Source organism: Orycteropus afer, unplaced genomic scaffold (genome assembly GCF_000298275.1).
Source record: "Orycteropus afer afer isolate SDZICR_OR568_19922 unplaced genomic scaffold, OryAfe1.0 scaffold00004, whole genome shotgun sequence".
Taxonomy (NCBI): Eukaryota; Metazoa; Chordata; class Mammalia; order Tubulidentata; family Orycteropodidae; genus Orycteropus; species Orycteropus afer.
The window spans coordinates 28302228-28315702 of NW_006921591.1; the positions used below are offsets into that span (position 1 = coordinate 28302228).

The following is a 13475-nucleotide window of genomic DNA, read 5'->3' on the forward strand; positions in this document are numbered from 1 at the left end:
GTGTTAATTGGTTTCCCTTTTCTTTGTTGAAGAGGGTCTGTGCAATCCTTCTGCCTAGTCCGCCATCTTGCCCCGCCTCCCTGTGGTAGGATTTTTAAAAATCAATTCTACCCACAACCACTTGAGAGCCATTTTCATTTCTTTCTTTCTTTTTTTTTAATTGTGATTTGGGTGAAAATTTACAGAGCAAATTCACTTTCTATTCAACAGTTCACATACACTTTGTCTCATGACATTGACTAAAATTTACTTCAATGAAACAGCTCCCTCCCACTTCCTCACTATAGTTACCTCTTTCCTGTGTCCGTCCCTCCATGCATTCCTGTCCCCTGAGCTGTCTCTCTGTGCATAAACAGCCCTTCTTTCTCCCATGATTGATCTCTCCATCTACCTCAGGTAAATGTTCAACTCAAAAGCCTATCTTTTGTTTGGCTGGAAGTCACAGATGTGGGTCCAATTCCAGACCTGAAGGGCACGTAGGCGCCATAGTCTCAGGGGTTCCATGAGGTTCCATCAGACCAGCAAAACTGGTCCCTCTCCCCACAAATGATTCTGAGTTTTGTTCCATGCTGTTCTCCCTCTCTATCCAGGATCTCCTACATAAATTGCCCTCTAAGTAGTTGACAGTGGTAGCTGGGTACCATCTACTTCTTCTGGTCTCATAGTCTTATAGACTGCAGATCACATGGTGTACCAGTTGCTTGGACTAATTGCTTCCATGAATCTTTGGTTTTCTTCATTCTTCTTTGCTCTGGATGAGGGGAGACCCATTGTTGCATCTAGATGGCTGCTTGCAAGCTTTTAAGATCCATCGCTACTTGCCAAAGTAGGAGGTGGAACAATGTTTTGTATAGTATGTTATGCCAATTGAGCTTGATGTCCCCTGTGACTATGGACTCAAGCCCACCAGTTCAACTACTTAGTGACTCTGGGTAGCTGGCTGTGACCAACAAGTTACTACAAGCTTGTCCCATGTCAGCTCTACTATGCACTTGGAAATTCTTACAGATCATACAAATACACTTATAGGACCATTGTGTGCCAACCCTATACAAGGTCTTGGGTACAATCCCCACTTCGTAGATATACCTAATAGTTCAGCCAGTCCACCCATCTATCCACCAGTATACCTGTGTTTGGCTTCACTGACAACGCAGAACTGTGTGTGCAAAAGGGTTCATCTTTGTTGTCTCTATCTCCCATGTACCTCTCTGTGTCGTCCTCTTCCTCAGTGCCACCATGTTGATCACTCACATTTGGTATATTGCCCTTCTCTTCACCCGAATCAATACTTATCTTTACCTATCTAACAATGTTCCCTCTCCTCCCTTCCCACCCCTGGTAACCAACAAAGAAAATTTCCTTCCATAGATAAAGCTTTCCTTGACTTTTACAATAACAGACTAATACAATATTTGTCCTTCTGTGATTGACTTATTTCACTCAGCATAATGTCCTTCAAGTTCATGCATGTTATGTGGTGTTTTGCAGATCCTATGTTATTCTTTAGGGTTGCATAGTATTCCATTGTGTGTATGTACCACAGTTTGCTTATCCATTCCTCAGCTGATGGGCACCTAGGTTGTTTCCATCTTTTGGCTATTGTAAATAGTGCTGCAATGAACATGGGTGTACATGTGTTTGTTCTTGTCATGGCTTTCACTTCTTTAGCATGTTGTTGTTGTTTGCCGTCGAGTCAGACCCGACTCATAGCGACCCTTCCTTGGATTTCTGAGGCAGTATCACTATGGAAGTAGATTGCCCAACCTTCCTTCTGAGGAGTGGCTGGTGGGTTTGAATTGCCAGCCTTCTATTTAGCAATCAAGAGCCTTGGGCACTATGCTACCAGTGATTGGTTTTTCTGTATCCTTAAAAAATGTTGATGAGATCTGGATTGGGATTGCATTGAATGTATAGATTGCTTTGGGTAGAACTGACATTTTCACAATGTTCAATCTTTCTATCCACATGCAAGGGATGTTCTTCCATTTTTGTAGATCTCTCATGGTTTCTTGAAATAGTTTTTTTTTTTTATCATTTTCTTTGTTCAGGTCTTTTGTATCCCTGGTAAGATTTATTCCCTATTTTTTTTGGTAGCTATTGTAAATGGTATTGATTTCCTTATTTCTTTTTCAGCGATCTCTTTGCTCGTGTAGAGGAATCCAACTGATTTTTGGATATTGATGTTGTATCCTGCCATGATGCTAAATCTCTCAATTAGTTTCAGTAGATTTTTGACTGAGTCTCTTGGGTTCTCAACATATAGGATCATATCATCAGCAAATAGGGATAGTTTGACTTCTTCCTTACCAATTTGGGTGCCTTTGATTTCCGTTTCTTGCCTTATGGTCCTGGCTAGAACTTTCAATACAACCTTGAATAGAAGTGGTGATAGAGGGCATCCTTATCTGGTTTCTCTTCACAAGGGGAATGGTTTCAATCTTTCTCCATTGAGAGAATAATATTGGCTATTGGTTTTGTATAGATGTGCTTTATTATGATCAGGAATATCTCTTCTATTCCTATTTTGATGAGAGTTTTTATCAGGAATGGATGTTGGATTTTATCAAATGCATTTTCTGCATCAATTGATATGGTCATGTGTTTCTTCGCCTTTGTTTTATTTATGTGGTAGATGATGTTGATTATTTTTCTAATGATGAACCATCCTTGCATACCCACTATGAACCCCACTTGGTCATGATGAATGATTTTCTTGATATGTTGTTGGAGTCATTGGCTAGGATTTTGTTGAAGAATTTTGCATCTATATTCATGAGGGATATTGGTCTGTAATTTTCCTTTTGAGTGAGGCCTTTGCCTGATTTTGTTATCAAGGTTATGGTTCCTTCATAAAATGAGTTAGGGAGGATTCCTTAATTTCTTATAGTAAAGTGACATTGGGTGATATCATATAAAAATACATATAGTTTCTGGCCTATGTTTTATAATACATACCAAAATTATTTTTATTCACCCCCCCCAGCTTTTTTTTTTTTTTTTTAATTACTAAGAACTGAGAACAAGACTCCAGATAGAGCCTGCTCAGTGTAGGGCACTGAAATGTGAATGTTGGAGTGTTCATATGTGATTCAATATAAACTCTTTTGAATTTGATGAAATTTCAAGATTAAAATTAGTTAAACTAGAAACATACCACATTGGCAAATTCTGTCCCACTTGCTTGCAATTAGAAAATATCTGGGTCATGTTCTTAATTTACATGTGTTTTCTTTAGGACATTAATTTTTCTTGTTGACTGCACATCTAGGGGTTCCATTTCCTTTTTCCTAGCAAATATTCTTTGTATTTCACATGTTTATTTCAAATTTTACTGGGAATTTCAACAACTATTTATTGAGTCTGCATATCCCAGGTTGTTGACTCGGACTCAATAAATAGTTGTGTAAACTCCCAGTAAAATTTAGCATACACAGATGATACAACTTTGCTTGCTGAAAGTGAGGATGAATGAGGCACTTTCTGATGAAGTTTGAAGAATACAGTCTGCAGTATGGATTGTGTCTCAATATAAAGAAAACAAAAATCCTCACAATGGGACCAATGAGCAGCATCACAATAAATGGAGAGAAGATTGATGTTGTCAAAGAATTCACATTGCTTGGTTCTACAATTGATGCAAATGGAAGCAGCAGTCAGGACATTAGACGACGTGTAGCATTGGGAAGGTCAACCGCAAAGGATTGTTTCAAGTGCTAAGGAACAAGGATGTCTCCTTGGGGACTAAGGTGTGCCTGACACAAGCCATGATATTTCCAATTGCCTTGTATGCATGTGAGAGCTGGACAATGAATAAGGAAGACTGAAAAAGAGTTGATGCTTTTGAGTTGTGGTGTTGGCAAAGAATGCTGAAATACCATGAACTACTCAAAGAACTAACAGATCCATCCTGGAGGAAGTGCACCTGAAATGCTCCTTGGAAGCGAGAATGGCCAGACTTTGTCTCACATATTTTGGTCATGTTGTCAAAAGGGACCATTCCCTGGAGAAGGATGTCATGCTTAGTAAGGTGGAGGGTCGACGAAAGAGGGGGAGGCCTTCAACAAGATGGATTGACACGGTAGCTGCTATGATGTGCTCAAGTATAGCAGGGATCGTGAAGCTGGCGCGGGATCCTGCAGTGTTTCGTTGGGCTGTGCATGGGATCACTATGATTCGGAGACAACTCAACGGCACCTTACAACAACAACATTTATTGAGCCCTTACTATGTGCTAATCAGTGTCTTAGCTGTTTTATATACATTATCTACTTTGATCTATATAGCCATATCAAATTAGTATGATTAGCTCTGGTAGCATAGTGGCTAAGACACTTGCCTGCTCACCAGAAGGCTGGCGGTTCAAACCCACCAGCTACTCCTCGGAAGGAAGGTTGGGCAATCCTACTTCTGTAGTGATACTGCCTCGGAAACCCAAGGAGGGGTTGCTATGAGTCAGGGCTGACTCAACGGCACATAACAACAACAACAACAACAACATCCCCTATTTAAAGGATGAGGAAAGGGAGGACAAGAGTAACCTCACAGACATTACAGCTATGCTATGAAGGCACAGGTATCCAGACCATGTTGGACTGACTGCAGTGGCAATGTTTTCCCACAACAAAATGCCACTTCACTGTACTTGTAGGGTCTTATACATTTATTCCAAAGGAAGTCAAAGTTCTTGAAAAGTTTGACCTTAGAAAGGCAGATTCAAACAAAAGAGAAAGAAAAGCAAGATAGTGTGCAAAAACTTAAATATATAACCATGAACTCTATCCCTATCACTAGGAACCACCTTGAATTGCATCATTTCTAATGGTTAAAATCTACAACCCCAAATGCTGTAGTCATTATTGTTTTAAAATATTTGGATCATACCTGACACCACAAATTGGATTAAATCCAATCTTATTCCCAATGTGATCCTAAGAGCATGAACAAGTATGCATGCTCCCCTGAATATACAAGCAAAGAGATGGCTGTAGCTGAACACAGCTCTTAGATAGGTTTCATTGATTTGCATAATGTTGACCCCCCTGTATTTTTTTTATAGAATTTAGAATGTATTACCAACATTCAAAAGCTGAATTTTATGTTCATATTCCCTTCTGACCTATAAGTTCTATGTTCACAAATGGCATAATTACCTATTGCTAATGGATACCACGACCTTTTTTAAACAGAACTAGTGCTCTCCACAACTTTCTGTTTTTCTTCCCTGACACTGAAGCTGTGTACCAGGTATCATTTATCAAGGCTTCATTCATTTTTATTATCTGCCTAGCCTGTAGGCATTTGAGTTTTTATCTGTTACATTAAACAACTCTGAAGGAGGTTTATCTTTTTCTTTTCTTTTTTAAGTTTTTACATTAAAAAAAAAGTATTCTTGGTAATCTGCCTTGTATCATCAAATTGAATATGAAGATTTTCTCTGCTATTTAGAAGAGATTTTTATTCTTAGAATCCTATTTTTGTATCTTAACACTTTACCACAAGAATATCAAATTGATGTAGACATGATGCCCTAGTTTGTAAGGGAGGCAGCACTCAGCATTAATGGACAGGCTTCAAAATCTACCAATTTCACCCTGACAATGAAAATGGAGAGCAATAAATTCCAATAGGAAAATAGTTTCTTCAGGACAGAATCAGAGTTTGGCCTTCATTCCAGTTCTGCTTCTCATATTTGCATTAAAATTTTGTTTTTGAAAAGATATTGAAATGTGAAGATTCATATTTTATTCTGTTAGATTCTTTATGTCTAACACTCAAAACATGCTTTAAAAAAAAAAAAAAAAAAGAAGGCCCTGTCTCAGATTCTTTGGATAGACTTTAAATACAGACACTCAAATGATAGATCTTGGATGATTAATTACATTTTGGCCAGTTGCCCAGTAGGAGTATGTATGCAGGTGAATATTTGAATCGTTTATACACATGATGCATATGTTTGCATGTGCTTTTCCCTCAAATATCATGAATTGGATTCCAAATGTTAAAATTTAATTTTCCACATTGTGCTGTGGTAGTGTAAGATCTCCAATTAGAGAATATGCTGGATGCATATAAATTATCAACTTATTTGGGACATATATGAAAACCAAAATAAGAGTCACCACTACCACATTTGAGCATTTGCCATAGATTAGGTATGATACTAAGTGATTTCCTATATAATATCATTTAGTCCTCTCAGTAACCCTATGATATAGATGGCAGTTTTCTCAGTTATAAAATTGAGCATGTGGAGGACATCAAAAAGAAAATTGTTTACACAGACTAACACAACTATGAATTGTGGACAAGGGATTCCAGAACAATCTGTGTGATTCTAAAGCTGTGTCCTTTGAGCACTTTATCACACTGTTTGTGACCTTGTCATGCTGCTCCATTAATAATTTTGGATAAAGGCATATCTCATTTTATTGTGCTTCTCTTTGTTGTGCTTTTCAGATGTTGTGTTTTTTACAAATTGAAGGTTTGTGGCAACTTTGCACTGAATAAAATAAGTTTATTGGCACCATTTTTCCAACAGCATGTACTCGCTTTGTGTCACTATGCCACATTTTGGTAATTTTCAATGTTTATTTCAAACTTTCTCATAATGCTACTGCACATTTAATTGACTACAGTATAGTGTAAAGATAACTTTTATATGCACTGAGAAGCCAAAAAACATGTGTCTTTTTTCATTGTGATATTTGCTTTATTGCGGTGGTCTTGAACTGAATCCACAATATCTCCCAGATATGGCTGTATTATTTTATTTTCTATATGCCCAGAGATGAATATGACATTCTAATATATCACAAATTTTGAGTATCTCTTGGTTGTTTCATTAACTTATTTGTTGCTAAGAGAGAACCAATACTTATATGCTCTTTTATGTTCTTGTTATCAAGTTGTTTTATCAGAGTGTGCTATAACCTGAATACTGATGCATAACGTTGTGATTCCTTATTCCTCTGGATAGTACAGATGATCCATCTTGTCCCTAAAGGGACAGTCTGGGGAGTCCAGTCCACTTTTATACAGTTCTCAGGCTGCCTCTCATTGATTCAGTTCATCTCTGTTCAACATATTTTTTCATCTCTGGTAGCGTAGTGCCTAAGGCACTTGAATGCTAACCAGAAGGCTGGTGGTTCAAACCCACCAGCCACTCCTCAGAAGGAAGATGGGGCAATCTACTTCCTTAGTGATACCGCCTCAGATAACCAAGGAGGGGTCACTATGAGTCGGGTCTGACTCTATGGCACATAACAACAACAACAACAAATCTAGAATTGGATAGGTACTGGGGATGCCAAGAATGTGACTTTGTTTGTGTGTCCTCTGCTGTATGAGTTTAGGCAAGTTATACAATATAATATTATATAATTATATAATATACTGTAATAGTTATATAATATCTGAGCTTCATTTTTCTCATTTGGAAATGGAGCTAATAATGATACCTGATGCATGTGCCATGCATGGATTGTTGTGTATGTGGGGAAATATATATCTTCTAATATATGGGTTGCTATGAGTCAGGTCTGACTTGACGGCACATAACAACAACAACAACAACAACAATGTATTTCTGGCTAAAGTGGTTACTCATTCAATGCTGGTTTCTTACATTCAAATTTTGTCTTAATCAAAAGGGTATGGTTCTTAACAAGATTCCAAAACCACAAGTGAAAAAGATAGAAAGACAAGAGTTTAATCATACTCTTGTTTAACTTTTCTGTCAAAAGATTAAATTACTAGTGACTTTTCTAACTGCGTAGCTAACAAAAACAACAACAAAAAGCCAGAATCATTAACTAGACTGGGTCTTTAAAACACAGAACAGAAAGAAAAGTAGCAAAACCAGTAACTATAAAGATATGTTTCTGCCTAAAGTGAAAAGGTGCTGAGGAACATCCAGATCTGATTAAAATCTCTTGACAGGCGCCTGAAACATGTTCATAGAGTGATTTCCAGTGGGATTTGCTATACTTATTTCAGGATAGTAACTGAGATAGACAATTTCTTCATGGAAAAGAGAGGGAAGGTTTAATTTCAAGTAGTGCTACATTGAACAGTGGGGTGCTCTTAGATACAATAAGCAGCAGTAATCTCTGTAAACTATCTGTGTTCCTAGAAACACATTTAAGGAAGATGTAAAATCCACTTGTTTTTAGAAGATGGCCATCAGGTTTATAGTTGGCATCAGCCTTTCACACATCTTTATGAGATGAAAGGCCTTCTGTTAGCCCTCCCCATCCCTCAGTTTTTGTCCTGCTATGACCATTCAAATAACTTTTTAAAAGTGGAGTCTTGGCAAATGAGTCCTCACATTATCCCCATTCTGTCCTTTACTTTTCCCCTTAAATTTATGTTTTGCAGGACAAATGATACTGGCTTTCTTTCCTTCAAAGACCACTTGCCTGTCACTCAGATAGTTATCACTGACACCAACAGATCAAATTCAGAAGCTGCTTGGAGAATTGGGCCTTTGCGTTGCTATGGCGACCGTGAGTACTAAACTGAAAGAAGCTTTCTCTCTGTATTACATAAGCACACAATGTTTTTGCTCCCTTATCCTTTTCCCTGCAGTGTGACCTAGTCTTGAAATTATTCACATGCCCAAAGCTCTCTTATATCCCATTCCAAAAGAATGAACCATGCTTAAGGATTTTCTCATTTGCAGGACACTTCTGGAATGCAGTCTCATTTTACACAGAAGCCTCTTACCTCCACTTTCCAACCTTCCATGCGGAATTCAGTGCTGACATTTCCTTCTTTTTTAAAACCACGGCATTATCTGGAGTTTTCCTAGAAAATCTTGGCATTAAAGACTTCATCCGACTTGAAATAAGCTGTAAGTGCTTTCATTTATGAATTTAATATAACTAGTAAAGAGAACATATTTTAGTCTCATCTTTGACAGCAAAGAAATAGTGGCTATTTTGAACATAAGTTTAATTTCATGGAACATCTATGAAAGTAGAAGTGATAATTTTTTTAGTTCTTTTTTCATGCATTGTGCTTTATTATCACCTATCAGTATCAAGTCAGTCATTTCCTCATCAAATAAGGTGTTCCAGAAATTCCCATGGAGATTTATTATCAAGCCCATTATCTGACCCATGGATATTCCTAACATTTGTGTTAGTAAAAATGCTGACATTCTGCTAAAAATTAAAACTAAAATTTCATTGAAATAATAAAATAACTTTCAAAAATGAGGAAGCATTTACAGACGTGCATGCAAGATTTTGTATGTTCTCAAATTGCAGGGAGTATAGTAAGATTTTAAAAAGACGTAGTAAACAAAGATTTTATAAAGATGTAGTAAATGATGATTAGTGCTTACAGATATGCAGGGGAGTGGAGGGGAAGGAAACAGGACAAGAGTTACAAAGTATTTGTTAAACTATAAATTTAAATATTCTTTAACATCAATAATCTTATTTGTTACATTCTAAGGTTATTATATCCTGAAAATTATTTAAGAAAATGTTCTCCTATGGGCTAATTTTCTGTTACTTCTGTAGTATGTTTCCTTAACAAACTTTCTCTCTACTTTAGTTATAAATTTACAAAGGGCTAGTGGAAAATTCAGGAGCTCTGGTAGTGTAGTGCCTAAGGCACTTGACTGCTAAGCAGAAGTCTGGTGGTTCAAACCCACTAGCCACTCCTAGGAAGGATGATTGGGCAATCTACTTCTGTAGTGATACTGCCTTGGAAACCCAAAGAGGGGTCGCTGTGTGTCGGGGCCGACTTGGTGGCACATGACAACAGCAGTGGAAAATTCAAGGAGCTCTGGTAGTGTAGTAATTAAGGCATTTGGCTACTAACCCAAATGTTCCTGGTTTAAACCCAACAACTGCTGTGTAAGAAAGGGGAAATTTACAACTTTGGAAATCCAATGGGGTTGCTATGAGACAGAATCAACTGGATGGCAGTGAGTGAGTAAAAAATTCCAGTTAGTGAAAATTTGAGGGTCAAGATGTGAACTAAGATTTGATATATTATCTATTTTAGCTACAATGTCATTTACTTTATTTAACATTATTAGTTCTATTTCCCACCCTTCTGCTGACCAAGGCACTTTCTCTGGGGCTAGATGAAGAAATATTCTTAACAGGCCCCAAGTAATTTGTTATCCAGGTTGGAAATCCTGACTTTTACCTTCTTTGTTTTTCTAGAGCTAAAACTTTGACAAAAAAAGACTGAATAGATTTTTTTTTTAAGAAAATCATCAATTTAAATCTTAGTTTTCAAAATTGAGTTTTTAATTTAGCTGTGAAGTCACCCAATTCAGATATGCCAATACCTCAGTTTCTTTTAAGATTCCCATTCACACATATAACTTTAAGTTTCTGCCATTGGGTTTTTGTCATTAAAATTTGCATGTAAAGCTGAAAGGATTATCACTATGTGTTCTATTCTTTTTCGATGCCTACTTTTTTTTAATACATTTGATCTAAAAGTTACTTCCTCACTTATTTCCCACCACTAGGAGTATGTGACTGTTTGTAGTTGTTGTTAGGTGCCGTCAAGTCATCTCCAACTCAGAGTGATACAATGTACAGCAGAATGAAACACTGCCCAGTCTTGTGCCAGACTCATCATCGTTGCTATACCTGAGCCCATCGTTGCAGCCACTCTGTCTCTCCATCTCATTGAGGGATTTCCCTTTCTTCATTGACCCTCCACTGCCAAGGAAGATATCCTTCTCCAGAGAATGGTTCCTTCTGACAACATGACCAAAGTAGATGAGACAAAGTCTAGCCACTCTCGCTTCCAAGGAGTATTCTAGCTGCACTTCCTCCAGTACAGATATGTTAGTCCTTTTAGCAGACCATGGTACTCTTAGCATTCTTCTCCAACACCACAACTCAAAAGCATCAACTCCTCTTCAGTTTTCCTTATTCATTGTCCATCTCTCACATTCAAAAGAGGCTATTGAAAATGCCATGGCTTGGGTTAGGCACACCTTAGTCTTCAAGGAGACACATTTTCTCTTCATTACTTGAGAGAAGTCCTCTCCAGCAGATTTGCACAATGCAATATGTTGTCTGATGTCTTGACTGCTCCTTCCATTGGTGTTCATTGTAGAGCCAAGTAATATGAAATCCTTGACAATTTCAATCTTTTCTCTATACACCATGAAGCTGTTTATTGGAACAGATGTAAGGATTTTTGTTTTCTTTATATTGAGGTGCAGAGGAGCTCTGGTAGCATAATGCCTAAGGCATTTGACTCCTAACCAGGAGGCTGGTGGTTCAAACCCACCAGCCACTCCTTAGAAAGAAGGCTGGGCAATCTATTTTTGTAGTGATACTGCCTCGGAAACCCAAGGAGGGGACCCTATGAGTTGGACCCGACTCAACGACAGTGAATTTAGTTTTTGGTTTTGGAAACCATACCGCAGACTGTAGTCTTTAATCTTCATCAGCAAGTTCTTCAAGTGATCCTCAATTTCAGCAAGCAAAGTTGTGTCATCTGAGTATGGCAGATTGTTAGTGAGTCTTTCTCCAATACTGATGCCATGTTCTTCTTCATATAATCCAGCTTCTTGGATTATTTTCTCAGCATACAAGTTGAATAAGTATGATGAAAGGATACAACCTTGACACACTCCCTTCTTGATTTTAAACCATGCAGTATCCCCTTGTTCTGTTCGAATGACAACCTCCTGATCTATGTACAGATTCCTCATGAGTACAATCACATGTTCTGGAATTCCCATTGTTCTCAGTGTTATGGACAATTTGTTATGATACACACAATTGAATGCTTTTGCATAGTCAATGAAACATAGGTAAACATCTTTCTCATATTCTTTGTTTTCAGCTAAGATCCATCTGACATCAGCAATACTATATCAATGATATAGCAATCACATCCTCTTCTGAATCCAGGCTGCACCTCTGGGAGCTCTCGATCAGTTGGGCAGGTAGCCGTCTTCCAAATCTCTTGGCATAACCAAACGAGTGCCTCCAGTGGGGCATCCGTTTCTTGAAACATCTCAGTGGGTATTCCATCAATTTCTGGAGCCTTGTTCTTTGCCAATTCCTTTAGCGCAGCTTCGACTTCTTCCTTCAATACCATTGGTTCTTGATCATATACTACCTCCTGAAATGGATGAACATCAACCAATTCTTTTTGGTATAGAGTATATTGTGTATTCCTTCTATCTTATTTTGATGCTTCCTGCATCATTCAATATTTTTCTCATAGAATCTTTCAGTATTGCAACTCAAGGCTTAAATTTTTTCCTCAGTTCTTTCAGCTTGAGAAATGCTGAGGGTGTTCTTCCCTTTTGATTTTCTAACCCCAGGTCATTGCACATTTCATTATAGTAATTGGCTTTGTCTGCTTGAGCTGCTCTTTGAAATCTTCTGTTCAGCTTTTTTATCTTGTCATTTCTTCCATTTGCTTTACCTGCTCTCCACTCAAGGGCAGGTTTCAGAGTCTCCTCTGACATCCATTTTGGTCTTTTCTTCCTTTCTTGTTTTCTTAATGACCTCTTACTGTCTTCATGGATGATGTTCTTTATGTCATCCCACAATTCCTCTGGTTTACAGTCACTGGTGTTCAAATGCATCAAATCTATTCTTTAAGTGGTCTTTAAATTCAGAAGGGACATTATCAAGGTCATATGTTGGCTCTTGTGGACTTGTTTTAATTGTCTTCAACTTCAGCTTGAACTTGCACATGAGCAGTTGATGGGCTGTTCCACAATTATTTCCTGGCCTTATTTTAGCTGAAGATATCGAGTTTCTCCATTGCCTCTTGCCACAGATGTAGTCAATATGATTCCTCTATGTTCCATCTAGTGAACTCCAAATGTATAGTTGTTACTTATGTTGTTAGTAAAAGGTATTTGCAGTGAATAAGTCATTACTCTTGCAAAATTCTGTCATGTGACCTCCAGCATTATTCCTATCACCAAGGCCATATTTTCCAACTACCAGTAACTCTTCTTTGTCTCCAACTTTTCTATTCCAACACATCTTGATTGCATGTTTGATCAATTTCAGACTATAGAAGTTGGTAGAAATCTTCAGTATCCTCATCTTTGGCTTTGGTGGTATGTGACTACTCAGTCAGAATTCCCATGGTTTCTTAATCTCTCCACAATGAACAATGACAAGGACCTACCTAGGGAATTTGATGCCCAGAGTGAGTCATCTTTCATCATCACTTCCTCTATATACAAATTATATTCAGTGATAATCATGAAGTGAAAAAAAAAAAAAAAAAAAACAGAAAAGCAGATAGTAAAATTCTCTTATTATTGAACTTTGTATATGTATTTTAGATCAATAAAATATATATCTTATATCTGTAAAAGATATATTTATGTGAATATATATATATATATATAGAGAGAGAGAGAGAGAGAGAGAGAGAGAGAGAGAGAGAGTTTTTGGGAAAAAAAAGCACTGCTGTAAATTCGGATCCTACTCGACCCCTCCTTGGGATTCCAA

General features: G+C 37.6%; 1 protein-coding gene across 1 annotated transcript in view; it reads left to right on the top strand.

Annotated features, from left to right (window-relative positions):
* Positions 1 to 13475, top strand: part of CNTNAP5 (contactin associated protein family member 5) — a 1495600-nt gene that overhangs the window by 1204529 nt on the left and 277596 nt on the right. Inside the window, exons 15-16 of the mRNA XM_042780525.1 lie at positions 8380 to 8507; positions 8684 to 8854. Coding sequence (XP_042636459.1) covers positions 8380 to 8507; positions 8684 to 8854 — 299 coding nt within the window. The remainder of the gene's footprint in view (positions 1 to 8379; positions 8508 to 8683; positions 8855 to 13475) is intronic.